The sequence below is a fragment of the Hemicordylus capensis genome, chromosome 15 (genome assembly GCF_027244095.1).
Source record: "Hemicordylus capensis ecotype Gifberg chromosome 15, rHemCap1.1.pri, whole genome shotgun sequence".
Lineage (NCBI taxonomy): Eukaryota > Metazoa > Chordata > Lepidosauria > Squamata > Cordylidae > Hemicordylus > Hemicordylus capensis.
In genome coordinates this window covers 12,806,884-12,829,815 of record NC_069671.1, presented here as the reverse complement: position 1 = coordinate 12,829,815, position 22,932 = coordinate 12,806,884, and the positions used below count along the sequence as shown (strand labels likewise).

The 22,932-nt window shown below is 47.2% G+C and overlaps 1 protein-coding gene across 11 annotated transcripts in view; it reads right to left on the bottom strand.

Moving 5' to 3' along the window:
- The window catches only part of ATXN2 (ataxin 2), a 66,166-nt gene extending 44,751 nt beyond the window's left edge, over positions 1–21,415 (bottom strand). For 4 of the 11 annotated variants that reach the window (XM_053280014.1, XM_053280015.1, XM_053280016.1 and 1 more), the window contains exons 1-5: positions 21,064–21,406; positions 8,578–8,614; positions 5,341–5,400; positions 3,998–4,069; positions 2,499–2,649 (exon numbers count right to left, since the gene is read on the bottom strand). In XM_053280014.1, coding sequence (XP_053135989.1) covers positions 2,499–2,649; positions 3,998–4,069; positions 5,341–5,400; positions 8,578–8,614; positions 21,064–21,281 — 538 coding nt within the window. In that variant the 5' untranslated portion in view covers positions 21,282–21,406. Of the gene's footprint in view, positions 1–2,498; positions 2,650–3,997; positions 4,070–5,340; positions 5,401–7,049; positions 7,069–8,577; positions 8,615–19,240; positions 19,258–20,429; positions 20,450–21,063 lie in introns of those variants that run through there. The other 7 variants (XM_053280018.1, XM_053280020.1, XM_053280024.1 and 4 more) reach the window with 6 other exon arrangements.
- Positions 21,416–22,932: the final 1,517 nt, after the last annotated feature.

Sequence of the window (22,932 nt, the reverse complement as noted above, 5' to 3'; positions counted from 1 at the left end):
TCCATTTCAGACCATAGTATGGAGGCTAGCATTAAGCACAGCTTGCCTGACTCAGGTGTCATGCCCAAACTATGGTTAGAGCAGCAGGAAGGAAAGCACAGCACCCAAGACCATTACACATTCCCAATACAGTACTTCAAAACATGTCATGAAGGAATCTCTGCACTGAGTCTAACGTTTTCGTAAGGATCATGAAATAGAACACTTTAACATAACTAAGGAGGACTGGTAAGAACTAATCTGCCTACTTTCCTTTCACTATCCCTGCAGTTTACCCTGGCTAACTAAGAGGCACCTTTTAACATGGCGAATCTATTTAGCAAGGGGAGAGTAACTGGCTCTATCCACCCCCAGCACAGTACCTCCAGTAACTGTTGCCGGTGTCTATCTTGTTTTTCTTTTTAGATTGTGAGCCCTTTGGGGACAGGGATCCATCTTATTTATTTGTTGTTTCTCTGTATAAACGCCCTGAGCCATTTTTGGAAGGGCAATATAGAAACCTGTTCACAAGGCCATTCACAAGTTCGGCCACTTGCACCCCAAACGTTTACGTGTCCACCGTCTTGAATTGGGGTTGATGACATCAACACAAACTATGCCGTTGAAATGTCCCTATGTGTCCCTTACTACAACTGTATCAAATTTGGTCCAAATCGGTTAGGTGGTCCACAAGGTAGCCCACTTGCTCCTCAAACATTCACACCATCTTGAATTGGGATATGGGTGACATCATTAAAAACTATGCTGTTGAGGTGTCCCTATGTATCCCTACAAATCTACCAAATTTGGTTCAAATTGTTCCAAGCATTGCGAAGTTGATGCTGTGGGGGGTACGTGTGCACACACAGAATGCTGGGTGATCTCATAAGTTAAGTAGGCTAAAAATATAGCCCTCCCTTGCTTCCTCTCTTTTTGTCAAATCTGATCCACTGTAACACAAGGAACTTAAAGAGCCACAGAATGACTGGTTCTTGACGCAGCAGCAAAGTAAGCTTCTTCCCCATTCCCCAACCTGGACACTGTGCTCAGCCTGGCTGCTCTATGAACAGAAGAGTCAGCTGTCCTGCACTTCCTGTTCAATTCAATTAGTCATCGCAAGAAAACTCACAACACACACACACACACACACACACTGAATGAGAAGAAATGTGGGGTCCGTGAATTCTCCCAGGAATGTAAACCAAGTGCCAGGAATCCTCTCCTTGCAAGGACTGCCAGCAGAAGGTAGCAACTCCCCCCCAACCCCATACAGCTACCAAATCCTCAAGAATTCCTTTGTTATAAGAAAGAACTTCCTGCTAAACCAGTCCAAGAAGCTCAGAGGTTACCTAGCAGACACAGATCACACACTCTTCGGCACCTCACCTGACAAGAGTGCTCAACTGTTTCCTGTACAGCTCTTTGAGACCCACCAGGGAAACTCTGCTTAGCATGCATACTTCTGAATTCAAGGGCACTTAGTTGTCTTTAACAGCCCTGCCAGCTGAACCCAAGTAGATCCAGCAGCAACAGCTCTCTGTCACAGCACAAGCAGCCTTGAGGTTCCAACTCCTTCATATCAGGGGTTCTCAAATTTGGGTCCCTAGATGTTGGTCACTGCAGCTGGAGATGATGGGAGCTGTAGTCCAACAACATCTGGGGACCCAAGTCTGAAAACTCCTGCTTAATATGCTACATTTATTTTTAATAATGAAGAGCACCTCTATGATCTTGACATGAGAACCCACAAGAACTTCTTTGAAACCATGATCACAATTCCAAGCCATTTGCGGCTTCACCACCTTTGAGAATCCACTTCTCTTCACCTGCTCAACTGCTTGTTCCTTTTATCCTTATAAACTCAGTCCTGCTCTGGTCTCCAGCCAAGCCCTCCTGCCCACAAATTACTAACATCACTTTCTAAAATAAGTTCTCAAGAAAGGACCTGAACACACCCATCAATCCCCTCACGCAGTATGGAGGCAGCTGTGACCAAAGCCTGAACGCCCAGATTAAGTTTAACATGGCCACCAACCCCACGGTGCAACTCCATAACATAGGGAGGGCTGCCATTCTGCTGCTACGATGATGCAGCTAACACACGAATCCTTCACTCCCTTGCAAACCTCAAAAGTTACAGAGGTGCAAGAGACTCGTGTCCAGTGTTCTAGCAGGCAGTGTGACACTGCAGACTGCAAGTGGCAGCATCTTCTAGATTTCTTCCAAAGACAGGGAGGACCAAACGTGGATTAGGGAACTAAACCTCTCCAGAGCTCCCTAGCTCGATGGCAAAGCACCTGTTGTGCCTGTGCATCTGGCCCCATAGCCAATCCCTGGCATTTTCAAGGAACAGAGCTGGGAAGGACCCCAGAAGAGCTGTGCCAATCAGAGTAGAGAGTACTGAGCTGGAGAGGCTAGAGCCCCACCACCCCTTATATCCCAACCCAGAAACAAAAAAGGCTGATCGAGACAAAAAGTCAAGTTAGTTCTTCAAACCACCGAGACGCACAGAAACATACCTCTTCGTGCAAAACTGGAATCCACATCTTTGAAATGCACCATAACAAAATCTGAAGGCTTGAACAAGATACTCTCTATTATGTCTTCTCGTTTTGGCCCCGTATTGGATTCTGCAGTTTTCCGATGAGCTGCATCAAGCACTAAATCACACTGAAAGATAAAAGGGACTAATTGGACAGAGTCTTCTGTAAGCAAGCTTGATGGGGAAGCATCAAGAACCAAAGATGTTTTCAAGCAAATCCCAAGACTGAAGTGCTCAAGTGTAGCAGGCAGTCCAGTCCCTCATAACCATGGTTTACAACCCCACTTCAAACTTCTGGCTTAAGAGAGATCTTGGCTTGTCTTGATCATGATTACAAACGTTCACAAAAAACAAATCCATAGTGAACACTGGGAAGGAAAGGGGAAGTGTGTGTTCACAAGGTTAACTATTGACTTGGCAACCATGCTTTGTAGAGAGCCAGGGTTACACCTGCATTAGCCCAGAGTATGTGCATATGCATTGCTCAAGCCTTATAAATCATTTTGAGGTTCCAGATTTTTAGCCAACACAAATTCACAGTTTAGGAGTGAAATGGCAGCGCATGGACTATTTGAAGCAGTTCAGTCTGAATTCAGACTGAACCGGTTCAGTCCACTACACGGACCAGTTTGGTTGAACCAACCAGCTTGGCTGGTCGAAACAATAAACCAGCTCGAACCAGTTCAAAGCGGTTCGCAATTGAACCATTCGAACCGGCCCAGTCTGCGGCAGACCAGTTCAATCGCGAACTGGTTCTGCACATCCCTAAACGGCAACGGTCTGCTCAAAACATGTTTAACAAGCAAACATATAAGCATTTCTTTACACAACCAGTCAACTGACTCCGATTAAACCACATCAATGGACAGATATAGTTACTTTTACTTTGCTCAACAGGTGGCCAAAAGAGATAGTCTTTTATCCCCTTAGCCTATAGGGAACCTAGTTTCTGCATGGGCATGCAGCCACAGCTCCTCTCTGGTGGATAATAACGTTATCTTAAAAAGCAGCACAACTCACACAATTTTTTTAAAAAATGTAAAAGATGCGGGACAGAACACATTCCTACATTATCAACAGGCTACTGTATAATCATTTAACCCCTCTACAGGTTAAATTAAAGAGTCATTTTGAAGCACAAAAAGAAAAGTTGTATGAATGCTTACATTTCACCACCAGTTTTCATCTATGCTATATCACCTTCCAGCAATTAGTCTAGTAAAACCTGTTGGTGCCCAGAAATATACACCATGAAAACCCACCCACACAACTGTTCAGATCCAGGCTTTAAGGCTTGTTAATAATCTCCAGCAAAAATACTGTCAGTTCTTAACTGTGAATTACAGATACATTAATTTCTATGCACTGGTTCTTTACGTGATAACTGGAAGGGAACTAGTAAATATCACAAATCTTTCTACACTGAAGGAGGTTAGGATGGGCACACGATCAGAGGGAAAAGCTAGACGAATTTACCTTAGAGCTGTATGTTTTAAAAACTCCTTCAAATATATTTCCGTTTTTCACTTGTACTTCACATTTTGATCCCTAGATATAAAAAAGGGACTTGTTAGGAGGAATTATCATTCTCACACATGGATTAAACAACAAAGCACTGCTGTATAAGGAGAATAAAGCATCAAGCAACTGAGACAACTACACAGGGGTGAGGTTTGTTTGAGAGGTACCAGAGACCAGGCCCTCTTACTGACTGCTACTACAGCTTAAGAGCACCCTCCTCAGAAAGATACAGCAGGTTCACCCTTGCCCACTTTCAAACAGTAACCAAGAACATTCTGACTCTGCACCACATCTTTCAGTGGATGTTTGAATCAATTGGACGGCAGATTGTTTTTAATGCTGCAGTTTTAAAATGCTTACAAGTTTCAATCTTTATAGTAAAGTTGCAATTTAGCAATGTGTTTCATTTTCCTGTTATTTGTGGCTGCCTTGGACTGTTCTGCAGACAAGGCAGGATATAAATTATGATAGTAAATAAATGGGGGGGATAAACAAAATTTATTAGTTTGTAGTATCTGTAGTACAGTAGTTTGTATTATTCGTAGTCCATATATTCAGTTTATATAGCACCATCTGCGTGCATAGGCAATGTCTTCATCCAACCACCACCCAAGCTGCAATCAACTTTTGTTCATTCACTTATGTGTCTAGGGCTCTCCACCCCTAAAAGCTTGAGGCAGAGAATGAAACTGAAACAACCCCTCAACAAAACAGATCCAAGCTCCTTCATATTACCCCTCCCTCTACCAGTCTCGCTGACTTAACTCTTTGCCCCCAAACACAGCTGGAATAGTGCGCATTACATTTTCCATGCTACCCTTATTTACTTCAAGAAGTTTACAGTAGCACTTGGGACCTGATCTACCTTTCAGGTTTGTGTAGAGGAGAGAGACGGCAACTTGCCAAGTCACATTCTTTGCAACACATACCAATGTAAGAAAAGTTTAAACTTCGCTTGAAGGGTTTGCAAATGTACAAGAGAAGCACAGCCAGAATGGGCCTGCAACTCAAAGCCTTTTTTATTTTTATAAGAATGGGACGCTGCCCAGATGACTCATTTCTTACTTCCCAAATGTCAACATGTTACAAGTGCAGCTCAGTGTGCAGTTTGCACCAGGAAGACATAAAGGCATAGAGGAAAATACTATGCCAAGCTCACTATGAAGAGGCAGTGTACAAACAACCTGGCCAGATATTAGGGGGTTTCCATCAGTAAGCTTTCGTCAGCTGTCACGAAGTCCTTATATAATTCTGAAAGGACAAGTGAAGCATCCCCAAAGAAGACTGCTATAACTTACAACAACTGACGTGAGAATGTGGACCATTCGCATGTTTGCATAGATGCCATGAAAAGAAATCTGAAAGAGGAGAAAGATCTTGTTAAGCACAACTACACACAACAAAATTCAGATGGTCAGACAGAAAAAGCCCCACAAAGCCTCGAGGATCCTTAGTTTGACAAATGCAGTTATGAATCACAAGAGCACCAACCATCTGCTCACGGCCCGCTCATTTGCCGAATCTACTGCCAAGTGCAAGTTGCTAACCACCACTGCTACAACCACACATATACTCAAAACACCCACAAGACTTGCTTCAAATACCGTGATAAGTCAAGAATCAGGGTCTACTAACCTCAAGTACAATTCCTCAAGTACAACAAAAGCTCAGAATATGTCTGGACTGTTACGCTCCCTAGGAATCTGTTTTTCTTCTCCCCCTTCCTCTTTAAAGAATAAGTCCAGTTTGCAGCACTTCTAGCTGCCCAAATGTATGTAAGCCAGGCCTTTTCATTTCAGAAGCCAGAGGGTTCACAGAAAGATGTCCAGGAATAAAGAGTGAGGAGGAGTTTCTGTGCCCTGTGCCCCACCCTATGGCTAGCTGAAGCAGAATTATGCAAGATGTGTGCCTAAGTTGAATGATTTCTATAGGTCACAACGTTGAGCTTTTTTTGGTGCAGGACTGTGATTTTTAAAGCATGGACAGCACACAAGTCATGACTGGTTGTTTCTGTCATGCTTGCTCCCCCTGGATTGTATTAATTATGTATGTTGAACCGCCCTCTCACACAATACTAGAACCAGGGGTCACCCCATGAAACTGAAGGTTGGGAAATTTAGGACCAACAAGAGGAAGTACTTTTTCTCACAGCACATAACCTATGGAATTCTTTGCCATGGGATGAGGTGATGGCCACCAGCTTGGATGGCTTTAAAAGGGCCTTAGACAGATTCAGGGTGGACAGGTCTATCAATGGCTACTAGTCTGGTGGCTGTGGGCCACCTCCAGCCTCAGAGGTGGCTGGAGGCCAACTGCAATACCAGTTGCAGGGGAGCAATGGCAGGAGAGAGGGCATGTACATACCTCTTGCCTGTGGGCTCCCCAGAAGCATCTGGTGGGCCACTGTGTGCAACAGGATGCTGAACCAGATGGGCCTCCTTGGGCCCGATCCAGCAGGGCTGTTCTTATGTTCCCTATTGGTTTATATTATATTAGTTAAGTGGAAATAACTAATTCCTAGAAAGACAGGAAAACAGACCTTCGTTTTTACCCGAGAGTGTTAACAGCGAAGTTCTATAGTGAGTCAGATTACATGAACGCATCAAGAAAAGCTAGCTGAAAATCAATTCAGAATAAGCTCCCAAATGGAGTATTTGCTGCAGTGGCTCCTTGCAGGGGGAGATGCTGCACTGCATTCATCTCAGGAAAACAAGAGGCCACCCACAACTACCATCATCACCTACCCACGGTTACCAACCACCATGATGCCCATGTTCCTAACTTCACGCGACATGTGCGCGGCCCCCCTTGTCCACACTGAGAGGGCTTCTGGCTGGATGTTTGCAATGTGTCAGCCTCTACCAAGTCCACACTTTATCCAAGTTTTGGACCACTAGAATTTGGTTTCACTAATGCCTGGAACCAAAGCCATCCTTATTACATTACATACGTCCCACGTTACAAGCTGCCGGTTTCAACTATGCCATGCCATTACGAAGGAACGTACACTACATGTCTCTGGTCCACGTTTCGGCAACCCTATCAGATGCGCAAGGTCACCCAGGCAGCTGGTTTTGGTAGGTTGGCCCGTGTGCGCATGCAGCATTGCTAGAGTTTGCAGGTTGGAACCCTTCTCCATTCTTCCGTCAACTTTACTCAAGTGAGCCACAAAAGGAAAACCCCGTCACGCATTGTTTTTCAGATGATCAGCTGAGAGTCCTCCTCTTTGGGCTGTCTCATATTGCCTGGGTGCCCCTGTCTACACTGAAGCACATCTGGTTTGTGACATCATCCCACCTAAGAAACCATGTTAGGAGATAACTCAGTATGGGAATATGGAGGCATGAGTGGACCTGTGTTGAGCTTCCTAGACCGCTTATTGTGTCTCATGACAGCAAAGGGTTCAACTCAATGTTTTCCAGCCACATACACCTCCTAGCAACACAAGGCATGGATCTACACTGAGCACTTACACTGCTTTTATACCATTTGAACTTTTGGATTTCCCCCAAATTTCTCTGATCAGGAGAAACTGATCTCAAGGACAAAGCCAGTGCTCTTTTTAACCTCTCATGGGACATGGTCATAATACAGGGATTAGAGATGTGCAAAGAGAGGAGCAGCAAGCAAGATCCTTTTTTTTTTTTTTTTAAAGGAGAGCAGGTCCTTACCTGCTCTCCGCTGCCACATCTGCAGTAGGGCTTATCTCAAGTACCTGCACGTGGCACCAGCATGCACATGGCGCCTGCGCCTGCGCCAGTGCCATTTATGTAGTCAGTAACACCATGCAAATGGCACCTGCGCAGATGCCATGTGCGCGCTGGCACTAAGCACGGGTACTTGGGACACGTACTGCCACAGAAGGAAGAGAGCAGGTAAGGACCTGCTCTCCTTTTAAAAAAGATCCCACATGCCACTCCCCATGGCACCGAACAAGTGCACAAACCGAGGTTCGTGCACACCCTTAACAGGGCCTGGAGTTCCACCCCACTGAACACATCTCCAGCAGTGCTTGGGGCTGGCACCCAGAAATGGTAAATTCTGACTTCCTGCATGGTGTCTCCAAGGCAGCTTGCGAACAAAACACAACGAAGACTTGCTAACTACTAAAACAGGACTGCATCTATCTTTAAACTCTGCAACAGGGAGGGGTCAGTGTTTCAACTCTCAAATAGGAATGAAAATATTTGGGTGTACAGGTGACACCTTTACAGAAGTGAGCCTGCTTTGTGCCAAGTATGTATCAGTTCAGCAATTTGTGCTCTGAAGTATAATCCTTTCTGCAAATGTGTTTGCATTTCCTCAGTGTTTGACAAAGAACAATCCAGCAGGGAAAGAGCCAGAAGTGCCCTTTATGTTAACAATTTCGGAAGCAGGACATCTTTACTTTCTGCCTTTCACACTCTATAACACATTATCAGATGTTTATCAGATGAACATCTATCTATAATGTTTATAATTATTATCAGATCACACTCTATATATCATTATCAGATCAAAATGGCTCCATATTAAATACTAAAACATGTACTTACTGAAGACTGAGGCGGCCCTTTGCCACTGCTACGACCTCTGAAATTAACAAACACAGATATGAGACTAAGAAAACAGAAGACATTCAGACTGCTGCAATCTCAAGGAATAACAGGGGTCTAGTTATGAAAGGACAAGGATACAAAAATCAGTACTTTTACAGTCATTACAGCTGCTTTTTTCAATTGCTGTCCACATCAGCACAAAATAACCACAAATGTTCTTTCATTCTATACCACTGCCAAAGCTACATATGCCTTTCCCTGAGGATGGTGAAAAGACAGATATGTGCTTATCATATACATCCTATGCATCTTCAGAAACATGTATATTAAGTGTTTGCTACAAGAATAGGATAACACTCTACAGCATCCTATTGGAAGGAGGGCAAACTCCTCAGAAAGTATTCATGAAGCTTCTGGCAGCATGCTGAAATTCCCATGTCCTCACGGAAGGAGAAACAGAGTTGGAAGGCCAAAAGGTATTCCCCCTCACAGCAAAACAGAACCTCTCAGACCAACCACAATACACCATGAACCTGACAGGCAGAGACATTATGGAACCAGACAATACAATACCTGCAGACAGGGTATGTCCTGCTAGGTCCTGAAGAGATCCAAGGCCTGGGCCCACAACCCCTCTTTGGATAATTAAACTCAATCCTGCCCCCCAAGAATAATTATGTCTGACTCCTCCCCGAAGGTAAAGGGAGACAAGTGCTATAATGCTAAGTGCTATAATGCTAAAGTGTCTGTTTTGTCCCTGGGCACAGCACCTTTTAGGGAGGAGATGGAGACAAGAGGCGGTCACTGCTGCTGTAGCAGCAGTAGAGGGGACCACTCACTCAACATTCAAGAAGGAGGTGGCTAATGAAATTTGGGACTGCAAGCCATACATTGGGGACCCAAGCCCCATGGCCCCCACTTAATGGCACCCTTGATTGTAGAACAAGCACCTTGAGCGTCTTTCAAATATGAGATGGTTATACACAGAGACACTAAAATGGGGTTGCAGTTTGCAAGCATTCCGCCTACGCCATGAAATTACTTCCACCCCTTCCTAATGGATGACCAGAAGAGCTGCTTTGTTTTGAGCACGTAACAGTGTTTCTGTCAAGAACTCCTAAAAAAAAAAAAAATTCTAGGAGACTGATTGAGGCAAATCTCTCTACTGCAACCGTTTTTGGTGGTTTTTTTAAATTTCTTAAACGAGTTTCATAGAAATCTGACATAGAAAGAAATCCGGTGAACTAAAACAATACAGCTGGTTTGTTTCTTCATCATTCTGTGAGGGTTCAGCCTTCCTGCCTATAAAAGTACCTGAAAAAACTGCTAAAATCTGTCAGACGGCATCATTTCCCATGGTTTTCCAATGGGAGATTCTTACCACTATTACATGCCTATCCTGGGCAAATGGACCAGTTTTACACCTCTTTGCTGCTCTACAATAGCAACCCTGCTGCCACCTACAGTGTTGCTAGGTTCTGTGCGGCAGCTATTAATATCCGGCGGACGATGACCACACATGCCCAGAGCCCATCTCTATGAACTAGAGGACAGCCATGGCTAGTGTCTTAGTGTGGCAATCCAACAACCTACAGACCCACAACTTCCGGGCTACTATTTTACTAGCTTATATTTTTGTCCTTTTAACGTGTATTAGCTCTTATTGTTTTAAATGATGACTGTCATGATTTTATATGTTATAAATCTTTTTAAACCTTTTCTTACTTTATAAGCATGCAACATGATCTAGGGTACTGCTACATGGTTTATTCCTATGCTTCTTATTGCAGCCGTAGTTAAATCAAAATGTAGCCCAGAGTCTACTATGTTTCTTATTAGAGTCATAGCTAGATTTTTAACGCAGTCACATGCCTATTTTTTATATTTTAAATCATTTTATGTTAGTAATGTATTTTAGCGTCATTTATAGTTCCTATTGTATATTTTAAATCATTTTATGATAGTCTTAGAGTCTAAAATCTATTGCTACTTAGGTTTTAAAATGTACTTTATGCTGGTCTGGGACCATAATAAAGATTGACTGATTGATTCCAATGGGAGAGTTTCCCTTCATTTTCTGGAAAACTAATGAATTTTTCCAGGTTTTATTTTATTTTTCTAGTGAGATCTGGAATCTACCTGCCAAATGGCATGTTTCTATCTTTTGTGGGAATTTCATGTCAGTGAGTGAGTGCGGCCCAAGCAGCTTTATACAGAGAGAGAGAGAGGTGTCCTAGGGATAGTCACCTGTAAAAAGCCGATGGCAACCTTACTGCCAAGCCTTGACTGGTAGCATATACATTATGTTGCTAATTAAATTGATACAACGTTTTAAGAAATTGAAACTTTTCCATGGGAAAAAAATAGTAGTGAAAAAGGTTCTACCCCACATAGCTGAATGCAAAAACTATTCTTCTTGCAACAAAGGCAAATGGAATAGCAATCTAGGAAACAGAGGCAGATTCCACTTCCTGTCCATTATCAAATCTTCCTTAAAAGCTTTGAAAAGGGAAGCAGATTTTCCCACATTGTTTGTTCTGGATCAGTCTGAGGGGCTTTGCAAGCTTGCCACAAAAACTGCATTTGACTCAAGAAGAGTCTTTCCAGACCCTTCGTACTCTTCGTGCACAAAGAGCCCAAGTCTCTGTTGCATATGACACACACTTCACCCCACAGGATAGCATGAACCGAGGTGCAATTTATCTTATCTGGCATACGTAGTCCAGAATCAACTGTTTTGAGCACTGGAAGCCATATTTGTATACTTGCTGCAAAAAGCTCTGCTCTCATATACTGGTATCTTAATAGCCCTTTTTAAAAAGAGGCCAACACTGGATGTACTCACAACTGAATATGAACACCAGCATATGTTTGTATGAACTGTGAGAAATGAACAGAAATATGAGCAATCAGTCCTTCCAACCAACATGCAACTTTCTTAGGAACATAGGAAGCTGCCATGTCTACACAGACTGGAAGCAGCTTCTCCAAGGTTGCAGGCAGGAATCTCTCTCTCAGCCCTGTCTTGAAGATGCTGCCAGGGAGGGAACATGGAACCTAGATGCTCTTCCTAGAGCGGCTCCATCCCCTAAGGGGAATTACAGAGCTCACATGTAGTCTCCCATTCAAATGAAAACCAGGGCAGATCCTGCTTAGCTAAGGGGACAAGTCATGCTTGCTACCCACAAGACCAGCTCTCCTTTCCAAACAAAGAAACATGGCTGTTTATTTACCCATTTTATGAACACTGGTTTTTCTTTATTTATATCCCACTCTTCCTCTGAGGAACCCAGAGTGTTTTTCAAAATCCATGGGGTGGCAGCCTACCTCCCTGCTGTCCATTTCCCCCATTGTTGCCCGGAAATCGGCAGAAGTATGGGCTGCGTGTGCACCTGCCACCACGCGCACCCACCACATGCATCGCACATTGCGTGCGCACATCACACATGTGCGTGGCAGGCACACATGCAGCCTGTACTTCTGCCGATTTTCAGGCAACAACGGGGGAAGTGGTGGCAGGGAGGTATGCTGCCACCCCATGGATTTTGAAAAAAAATGGAGCCCCGGCGGGGGGAAAGCGGCGGGAGGGGCAAGTGCACTCTCCCCCACCCTTAAAGGGAGACCCCCGCCCAGCATCGAACCGTACCTGCACGGTCCTGTGCACACCACTATGAGAGAAAAGTGACTGGCCCAGGGTCACCCAGTGTGTTTCACGATTGAATGGGGTTCAGAACATGGGTCCTTGTCCAGCACTCTAACCCGACACCACGCTGGCTCTCAGCATGGCTCTTTTACTGTCAACTCCAACAAAAGATCCACAATGGAGTTACTGTTATAATGGCCCCACTGAACTGTGGTAGAGGTTGCCTCCTGCTCTTACTGCAACCAATGTACAAATTAGTTCCTTCCAGTCAAGTATCTTCAAGTGTTTTACGTACAACACCACAGCGGACTTTGAAGAGCCCTCAATTAGCCTCATCTTATGTTTGGGCAAAGCAAATCATAGAGCAGTTAAGCAAACTGCCTGGTATCAATCAGCAGCATGGCTAAGACTCCGTTGCAACCCCCATCCATATGAAGCAGACCACCACACCTCTCCCTGAACGCTTGGACAGAAAATACTTCTCGAAAATGACAACAGGCCCCTACACACACACACACACACACATCGTTACTCCTTCACTCATTCCAAGGGCCATCATTATGGCAGGTGTGGCACAGAGAGGGGAGGCCTTGTACAGCCAAGCGCAGTGACACTTTGCACACACGCCCCCTCCACCCCACAGGACTGCTGTCAGCAAGAAGCAGGGCCACCCAGCATCAGAGTGAGGGGCAGGTGTTGCCCTCACTGCAACAGCATCGCCAAGAACAGGACTTTCACTCTTCCCCACAGAAGCAAACGACAGCTCATATGAGGGGAGTGGAAGGGGGCACTCAGAGACACCCTTGGGGTGGGAGTCAAACCACCTTCCCACCCGGTGATCCAGCTCTTGAGAATCAAGCCAGTCCCTCTCTGCGTAGCCTTATCCCAGGTTCTGTTTGGTAATCACACTACAGAGCACAACACAATGTTGGGAAATGGTGCATGTAAGAGAGCTGTGTACACCACCACTGGGATACCAGAGAAGCCAACAATCCTAATCCACTTTAAACCTCCAGAGGCATGTGCCCAAGGAACCCCCAAGACCTCATGGCTAGGTTGCCAAACTCCCCCCAACAGGCATCAGGCACAACGCAACCCATAAGCTACGGAGGAGTTTCCATTCACAGCCAGGAGTTATAAGAGGTGGCTCCTTTAAAACGCTGCTGATGGATCACCTTAACATTAAGGGATAGAAACTTCTGCCCGGACGAATAAAGTTTGGTAGGCTTACCAGACAAATTGGTCCATTCAGACCTGGTTTTCAGTTACCTTTGTGCTTTTAAATTGATTTATCTCTCTATCTATCATATTTGTACACCACTCCAAACTTCCAGCTCTGGGCAGTTTACAGCACCACCAATGAAAACCTTTAAAAGATTTAAAACCACAAGCCTCGTTTTACAGCTTGGGAGGAAAGTATGTCGTCGTCTTTGAATAGGAGACTTCTTAAAAGCTCTTATACAACAGGGAGCAAATTTCAAAATCTCGAGGCAGCAACAAAGAAGGCCGACCCGTGTCGCCATTAGATGAGCTGATGGCAACTGCAGACGAACCTCTCAATGGGCAATAGGGCTCATAATGAAGGCGATGGTCTCTAAATACTCAGGGCCTTAGCTGTTTAGGACTTTATAGGTGTTGACAGGAGCTCCAGACTAGAGGAGATTCCAAGTAGTGCTTGCTCTGCGTTTACAGAGGAATGGTGATTTCTGCCAGGAATTGTGGGATAAGACAGAGAGTTGAAAAAAATCCAAGGCAGCTTGTATGTACACTGTACTCAGGCTACTTAAGGTAACCTGAGCTCAGGCCTTGAGGGTGTGTTCTCAATCCAGGCCCAAGCTCTAAATAAACTAATTTATGTGTAAACAAAGGAGACAACTAGAAACTTGCTCTCTCAAGCTTCTACCCTGTTTCCCTGAAAGTAAGACCTACCCCGAAAGTAAGACCTAGCAGTAATTTCTGATGTACCGCTAATTGCCCTAGTGCATTTTGGAGGGCTAAAATTAATATAAGACACTGTCTTATTTTCGGGGAAACACGGTAGTAGGAGAATGCTCAGGTCACCAAAGAGAATAACTGAGTAAAATCTACAACGGAAGATATGCAATCAGTTATTCTTTTATAAGAAATGTACACTTATTTCAGCATCAGCACTGATAGCACATTAAACATGTATATGTTACCCCTGTGGAGTAACTGGACATGATGAAGATCGGAGCAACATTTTACCATCACAACAACCCTGTGAGGGTGGGTGACAGTGACTTCCGTAAGGCTATCCAGTAAACTTCAGCACTGCTTAGGGATCTGAATAGGACTCTCCAACAAAAATAGGGCAACCTTCCTTCCAAATCAACATGCATAGAACTGCAGCCTTAGAGAGAGACTTACTGGAAATCTTTCCCTCACTGCAGCTCAAGAGCTCTAGAAAATCTTCCCTATTTCAACATTTCCCATCACAGGCTTCAAAAAAGCCTCGGGGCCTAGCATTTACACACAGCTCCTAATGGTGCAGTGGGGAAGCAACTTGCCTAGGGAGCAAGAGGCTGTCAGTTCGAATCCCCACTGGGATGTTTCCCAGACTATGGGAAACACCTATATCGGGGAGCAGCGATATAGGAAGATGCTGAAAGGCATTATCTCATACTGCACGGGAGGAGGCAATGGCAAACCCTTACTGTATTCTACAAAAAAACCCACATGGCTTTGTGGTTGCCAGGAGTCGACATCAACTCAATGGCACAATCTTTCCTTTCCTTAGACCAACTGATAGCTGGATTGTGTTAAATGTTTTTAAGCACCAATTCTGAGTGCATTCCTATGTGGTATTTGAATGCCAAGAGTCACTTTGGAAAACGTAATCTTAAAAAGCAGGCTAGAAATTCTTAAGAAACTTCTAGCTCTGATGAATGCCATCCTAAAAGGGCAGGGCGCCTGCAAATTGTCAGAGAGATCACCTAGGAAAAACTAACAACACAGTGGGACTCTATCATAGGATGAAGGAGTTGGTGCAGAGGCATAACTTTGAACTATGCCAATGAAACCTAAACTTTGGAGTGAATGTGCGGTTTAATCACCACTGAACAGAAAGTGAAACCATTAACTTTCAAGGTGCCCTGCTTAACAGCTCATCACTGCAGTACAAAGAGGTTTCCACATAACACAATCTTTATTCTTTTTCTTGAACTCCATTTAAGCATCCAAACAAAGTCACATGTCCAGAGCCACTGGCTTATGTTTAACTGCTCAAAGAAGCAATGTAAGGAATAATGGATGAATACTAACAAAGGCATTTAATATTTCACACCAAACCAGCTGATGGCCAAAGAGGGTTGTATTTATTCAAACAAAACTATACTGTATATTAAAGAGGAGGAGGAGGAGGTTCAGTTTAAGTAAGTTTACAGAGTCTTTTTTGGGAAGCTATGATCAAGGCTTACTACAGCTATAATATTGTTACTTCCCAGGGTTTGTTTTTAAATCTTTCTCCAAATGCAAGACCAACAGCATCTTTGCTTTTTGTATAAGTCAAATGCTCTCCTCTGAATGAAAGCCCTCCAGGGGAAATTAACAGAAATGCTTCTGACTGCAGAATAGGGTAGCCTTGTGCAAGTTAGCAGCCCAGCACTAGAGGGCAGCCAAAGGGCTGATCAGGACAAACACCTCTACCCCAAGAGGAATTGCTTTTGAAACTGAAGAGAGTTTCAAGAGCAGTGAGAGAGAGAAGGGCTTGTTGCTCAAAGAAGGGTGGGGGGGGGGGCATTAGAGATGTGCACGGAACTGGTTCGGAGGCCTTTTATTGACCTCCAAACCAGTTCGATCGACCGGCGATTCTGCCATTTTGAAGGCGGGGGGGCATACCTTTAAGGGCGGGGAAGGGTGCCCTTACCCCTCCCGCCACCTTTCCCCTGCTGGTGCTCCACTGAATAAGTCTCCGTCAGGGTAGCAGCGTATCTCCCTGCTGCCCCGGTGTCCTCCTCGGCCAAAAGTTAAAGGAAGTGCCTGGCGCGCATGCGCACATCTCGCTCACACATGCACCCTTTAACTTCCGGCCAAGGAAGACACCGGGGGTGGCAAGGGGGTACGCTGCTGCCCCGATGGGGGCTTGTTCAATGGAGCACCGGTGGGGAAATGTGGCGGGAGGGGTAAGGGCACCCTCTCCCACCCATAAGGGTATGCCCCCCCTTTGGGGCACCCCCCCCCACCGGTTCCATGCACATCCCTAGGAAGCATAGGTCACACTCAGACACTTGGGTGCACTAATAGCAGCGCTTGGTCTGTTCATATTAATACCTGAAAAGTAGGTTTTAGATACGAATTGTAACCAATATTGATGCTGAAAATATTTTTACTGCAGAAAACATCACTCTACTGCCTAGGAACAGAGGCAGTTATTGTATAGTATTTCCTTAAAGTGTTCTGAAGCAAAGGTTAACAGGTCAAGCACACAGGTAATCCCAACTACTGCCACAAGAGCAGAAGTGAATACTCCCTTCCTTCAGATTTTACCTCCCAATGGTTAAACATGAACTATCTGCTCACATTTGAAATACAAGAAGACAGCAGCAGCAGGATTATTATGTAAAATACATTAGTGCCATTGCCGAAGAGTGATGAAAGGTATTCAAGAGTTTATAAGCAGTAGCCGCGAATCTCAACAGCTTTTCTCCATTTAAATGCACACACAAAACCAGAAAAATGCAACAATTGTTGTGATATCAGCACCTGGTAAGGACGCCATACAGAGGGGCAGAATATAAACCCATTGTAGAAACCCAAATTAGGTTCAAAATAAGTGCTTTACTTTACTTTTCTCTACATGCAAAGTTATGAACTGACTTACCAACAGCTCTTTCAATATGGGGATTATTTTCCCTTCCCCCCCACCCCAAGGAAAAGCAGGAACCTGAACCAGCATGCTGGCTCTGAAACCTTTAATCTGAGATAGAAAGTCATCTCCAAAAGCATCTGATCAGTTCAAAATATTAAGAATACTTTTCTCATACTGAAACTTAAAGAGATCAATAGAGAGGAAATAAATCATAGTTATTTCTGTTGTTATCTCATCTAAAGACAACTAGGGTGTGGTAAGAACTTTTCTTACAGTTTAATTCATAGAAAAAAGAAAAATGGTGAGAGATGGAAATATTCCACATTTCAATGTCACGTTTCTCTTGGGGCATAATAGATGAAATCCAAACTACATCCAGACACGTGCTATAAAACTGTGATACCCCGATGACTCAAGTTTTATTAGTCTTGGACAACAGAGGGCAGAAGCTGGCCATCCCTGATTAAAAACAGAATGCTAGTACTTTGTACTTATATTGTGTTTTATTTGAGAGAGTTCAAAGGACTTATTCAAAGTAATCCTTTATCCTGCAAGGTATTCAACATGATCAGCCCCATATTACAGGGGGGTGTTGGCTAAGGCTTTCGCAAGCTTCCCCACGGCCCCTAGAAGCAGCATTTGAACTCACAACTTTCCAATTTCCAACTTTCCAATTTGAACTCACAACTTTTTGCTGCTCAATTTCTCAGCCACTGTGTGATGCACAGAGGGACAATATGCAGCCCCAACTAGGGATGATGGAAATTATAGTCCTACACCATTGCGGTTGAGGATGATGAGAGCTGTAGTTCAACAGCATCTGGTCCAATTAGTGCAACCATTAATCTGATTCATTAATCCAATCCTAAACTGAAGGACAGCAGCAACCATGATGTGCATTTAAACACAATCAAATTCTATCGATTTCAACAGAATTTCTTTCTGACACCCTGATCTTAAAGAGATTCTTTAGATAGCAGCCTCAGTCACTCAGGAGAACAGCAGTCACCATATGTACCTCAGTAAATAAAAAGAGGTAGGAAAGTTGAGCACTGCCAAGGGTATGCATTCAGGCACCATAAATGCTGTTCATATACATGTTCAATATATTGCTATTGTTCCACTACAGCAAGTTACTTGGTCCAAAATGCGCTTGTTTCCTGCAGCACAAAATCTGGGGTTCAATTTGAGCTCCCACAAAATGAGTCTCTCTCAGTTACATCCATTCCTGTTTATGCATTTGTGTCATGCACGTTATGGCACATTAATGTTATGGATATGTTTATATCAAGGTAAAGTGTGCTGTCAAAGTCAGTTTCGACTCCTGGCGCCCACAGAGCCCTGTGGTTGTCTTTGGTAGAATACAGGAGAGGTTTACCATTGCCATCTCCTGTGCAGTATGAGATTATGCCTTTCAGCATCTTCCTAGATCGCTGCTGCCCCATATAGGTGTTTCCCATACTCTGGGAAACATACCTGTGGGGATTTGAACCGGCAGCCTCTGGCTTGGTAGTCAAGTCATTTCCCCCGCTGCTCCATTAGGTGGCTTATGTTTATACACACACCTTAAAATCCCCACTACGGAGATCAATCAGCATCAGTGCTGAAAATCCACAGATCAACAGACCTCCCCCCGCCCAGCAGCTGGGGGGGGGGAGGTTAACCTAGTACAGCAAGATAGGGTGAACCTTTAATCATTAATTCCCTCCTTTCTTGCCAACTGAGGCCTCCTCTCATGGGGGGGGGGACGGACCCCCTCGGTTTTGGCACGCAGGCCCAGCTGGACCGCACTGCCGACTCCGAGCCAGCCCCTCTGCTAGAAGGCGAGCGCAGTCCGGGCTGCAGCAGAGCCGAGGCCTACCTGGGGCAGTGCAACCGGCCGCCGAGCCCTCTGCTCAACCCGGGGGCTTGCTCGAGACTGCCCGCGCCCCTCTGAGCGAGGGGGTCGGGAGCCCATCGGCCTCCCCGGTTCGGCTTTGCTGCAGCAACCGCGCCCCGCGGCCTTGGCGAAGGGAGGCCTCCCACCACCGCTGCGTGCGGGCTCTTGCAGCAGCTGCCGCTGCCAAGCGGCCGGCGCCTTCTCCCCCCCTCCCCAAACCGGTGGCGAGCGCAAAGGGAGGCTCGCTCCCTCTTCCCCGCGGCCCTCTGGAGGGACCAATGCGCGCGCGCCCCTCACCCGGGCCTTCTACCTGCTGCCCTGGGCAGAGCCAGCCGGCGATGCCCCCTGGGCTCGCCGCCGCCTCCCCGCCAAAGCAAACGCGACTCTGCGGTATTCTCGTCCTCTCCGAGGCCGGTGCCCAACATGGAGGAGACGGCCACGGAGCCTTCGCCAGCCTCACTCGCCCAGGCAAGCGGCCCCCAGCCGGCTCCTGCCTCCTCCGCTCCAGCCAGGGCAGCCCTTTGGCGCGCTCCCAGCGGGCAAGAAGAGGAGGGCTGCCACCCGCCGGCTCCCTTCTAGGGGGAGGCCAAGCAGGGGAGCCTTTTTCGCGCGCCCCTCCAGCATTTATTCCAGGGCAAAGCCCACGATTCAGTGATCCCCCCCCCCAAGAGATAACAGTTTAACTTAAGCCTCTGCAATGCTAAGCAGCGATGCCCCACACCTGTCCACGCTGCCCCCGGAAAGTGATGTCAAGCACTGAACCGCCCCCACAAAACATCAAGGCTCTATTCCTAGAGTGTTAAAGCCCCGCATCTTTATCGCAGGCGCCCCCTTTCCTCTCCCCAAACCATGCCAGGCTCCGAGTGTGCATGCATGCTTATTATGCAATTTTCTGCAACAAGAGATATTGGTGGAGGTGGGGGCTCATCTAGGATTCCTGCAATGACCAGATATTTGGGAGGCAAAGGGATCTCTCGCATTTTCCTCCTCCCAGGCGTTTCTCTGCCTCCCTCCCCCCCCCCCACCCCGCAAACCTCCGGCACTCCTATAGATGTATTAGCTTTGGTTCCTTGCGATTGATATATATAGAGAGAGACATACACACAACCCCTAACCAATACTGGCTATACAGTAGCACTTGTATAGTATTGATCATCATCATAAATTATCCCCCTGACAGCTCCTGGGGGAGGGGGGGTTGAAAAACATTGGGACCCTTCTCTAATTATGATTTGTAATTAGGGTGGGGTCCCAATGTTTCTCTCCACCACCACCCCTCCCCCAGGAGATGCCAGGCAAGACACTAGGCAGAACTCCATCGGTGACTCTCTGCATCGGGGCCTAGAGATGTACACAACAGCAGCAGTGGGGGGGGGGGAGGTTTCCACATCTGCCGCCGGTGTGCCTGTGTCCGTCCCCAATCCTTAAGGAGGCTGCCATGCAAGAAGATACTCAACCCCCCGCTCCCCCGCGCTCTCACCCCACCGCCAGCCCATTACCTGCACACAGCAGCACCTAGGCCAGGAGGATGGTCCATTGGAGGACCACGACGCAGCAACGCACTCCTCACACCAGAAAAGGCACCCAAAGCAGAGAGAGGCACCCACCACGGGGTGGGAGGGGGAGAAGAGGCGAGCAGAGAGAGAGGCACCCACGGGGCGGGGGGGGGAGTGGGGCGAAGGAGGCGAGCAGAGAGGCACCCAGGCCCAACAAAACAATATTAAAATATATAAATAATAAAACCCGCAAGCCGAAAGACCCAACGCGTGGCCCTCCGCAGCCCCAAAGCCGCCAGGCCAGCAGGCTCGGGGCTTCCTTAGGGAGCGGGGGGGGGGGGCGGCATCACGCCTGGAGCGAAGCTCCTCAGGGCCGGGGAGTTGGGGCGGGGGGGCGCCGCCGGGGCCTACCCAGCCCCCACCCATCCTCAGGCCCAGCGTGGGGATCTGCGCGGCGGAGAAGGGCGCCCTGCTAGGCCGGCCAGCCTGCCAGGCCTCCGCCTGCCGCTCCAGCTCCCAGGACTGCCCCTTGCCAGGCGGCCCTCCACCCGGCATCCATTCCATTTCCCTCCGCGCGCCCCGGCCAGGGAGCGCGGCAGCTGCCCAGACCTCCTCCACCTCCACCTCCGCGACCCACCTGCCTAGGCTCTGCCTGGGGGGGCCGCCGCCGCTGCTGCTGCTGCTGCTGCCGCCGGCACCCGGGAGCCCGCTCGGGCCTGGCCCCGGCCCCGGCCCGGCGCCGCCGGGGGGCTTGCGGTGGTTGCCCGCCGGCTGGGCCGGCGCCTGCGGCGGCTGAGGCGGAGAAGACGAGGACGGGGGCGGCGGCGAGGGCTGAGGCGACGGCTTGAGGGACATGGCTGAGGCGCGCGGCGGGCCCAGGCGGCGGCGGCGGCGGCTGCTTTCGCGTCTTCCCTCGGCGGCAGCGGCGGCAGCAGCGTCGTCGTCGTCGTCCGTCACCGCCTCCTGAGGAGGAGGAGGAGGAGGGAGAGGACAGGAGGAGGGAGCCGGCCGGGCCTGGCAGCCGCAGCGGCAACCCGGGACTCGAGGAGAGCGAAGGCGGCGAGCGAGCAGCCCGCGTAGGAATCCGCCGGCCGCGGGGCGGCGAAGGCGAGCCCCAGAAAAGAGGCGGGAGGAGGAGGAGGAGGAGGAGGAAGGGGCTCCCTCAGGCCGAGAGCAGGACAGGAGGAGCAGCGCAGGCGACGCAGCAGCAGCAGCAGCAGCCCCCTCAAGGCGAGCAGAGCAAGGGCGCCCTTGCTCCCTTCTTCCCCACACAGCCCAGGAGGGGTTCCTGTCTGCGGGAGAAGCGACCACCAAGAGTGCCCCTGACCACGTCCAGAGTGCCCACGCTTAGTAGTCATCCACTCATTCATTCACTCACCACCTAGAGATGTATAAATATACTTAGGTGAGTGGAAGAGAGAGAGAGAAATACATACATACAGGCCAGTCTGTTTACAGAACCGTTACTCTGTCTCTGTGTGTGTCTCACATTTTATTTCTATACCATCCTTCCAAAAATGGCTCAGGGCAGTTTACACAGAGAAATAATAACACATAAATAAGATGGCTCCCTGTCCCCAAAGGGCTCACAATCTAAAAAGAAACACAAGACAGACCCCAGCAACAGTCACTGGAGGTACTGTGCTGGGGGTAGAGAGGGCCAGTTATTCTCCCCCTGCGAGAATCACCAGTTAAAAGGTGCCTCTTTGCAAAGTTAGCAGGTTAGTGTGTGTGAGTGTGCGCACACCAAATTAGCATGCATATGTGTGTGTGTGTGTATATATATATACATACACACACACACCCCTGTGTATAAATATGATAGCTGAATCAATCAAATTGATTAGGTTTATAAGCCACCAGGCCATTTACAGAACTCACGGTGGTTTACATCGAATCCCCTATATAAATATCGATCTATCATATTGATAAACCGCCTAGTGTGTATCTGTAGGACAGTGTGCACAGTTTGAAACACAACCCCTATAGAACAGAGTCAAGACCATTTCACAGAATAAAAAGTTTAAGCCAATCTCATAGGACAGAGACCATTAAACAGGTTTTTTTTAAAATTAATTTCAGCTAGCCTGAGGAAACAGGTGGTAAATAAATTCATTTGATGTATACGCTGCCTGATACGGAACATCTCCAAGCGGTTTACAGGAAATCTAAGAGATTTTGAAACTGCCAGCGATTGAAATCAGTATAAAATGTTACCTGGAAGCCTGAAAAAAGCTTTCTTGAAGGCAGCCATGGAGGTAGAAGCTCTTGTTTGTTTCACAGGGAGCGCATTCATTGCAAGGTCCCCTGGGTGGCAACCGAGAAGGGTTGGTTCCGAGTCACCGTCGCTAACGGGGCCAGTACTAGTAACTGCAACCGAACCTCTCCTGGTGACCTCAGTAGGCGGCAAGGTTCATACAAGAGGTTTTTCATAAATATGCTCCTCCAGGGTTTGCTTGCCAGCCTTCCACAACTGGCATTGGATCGCCAGGTGACAGTTGAAAGC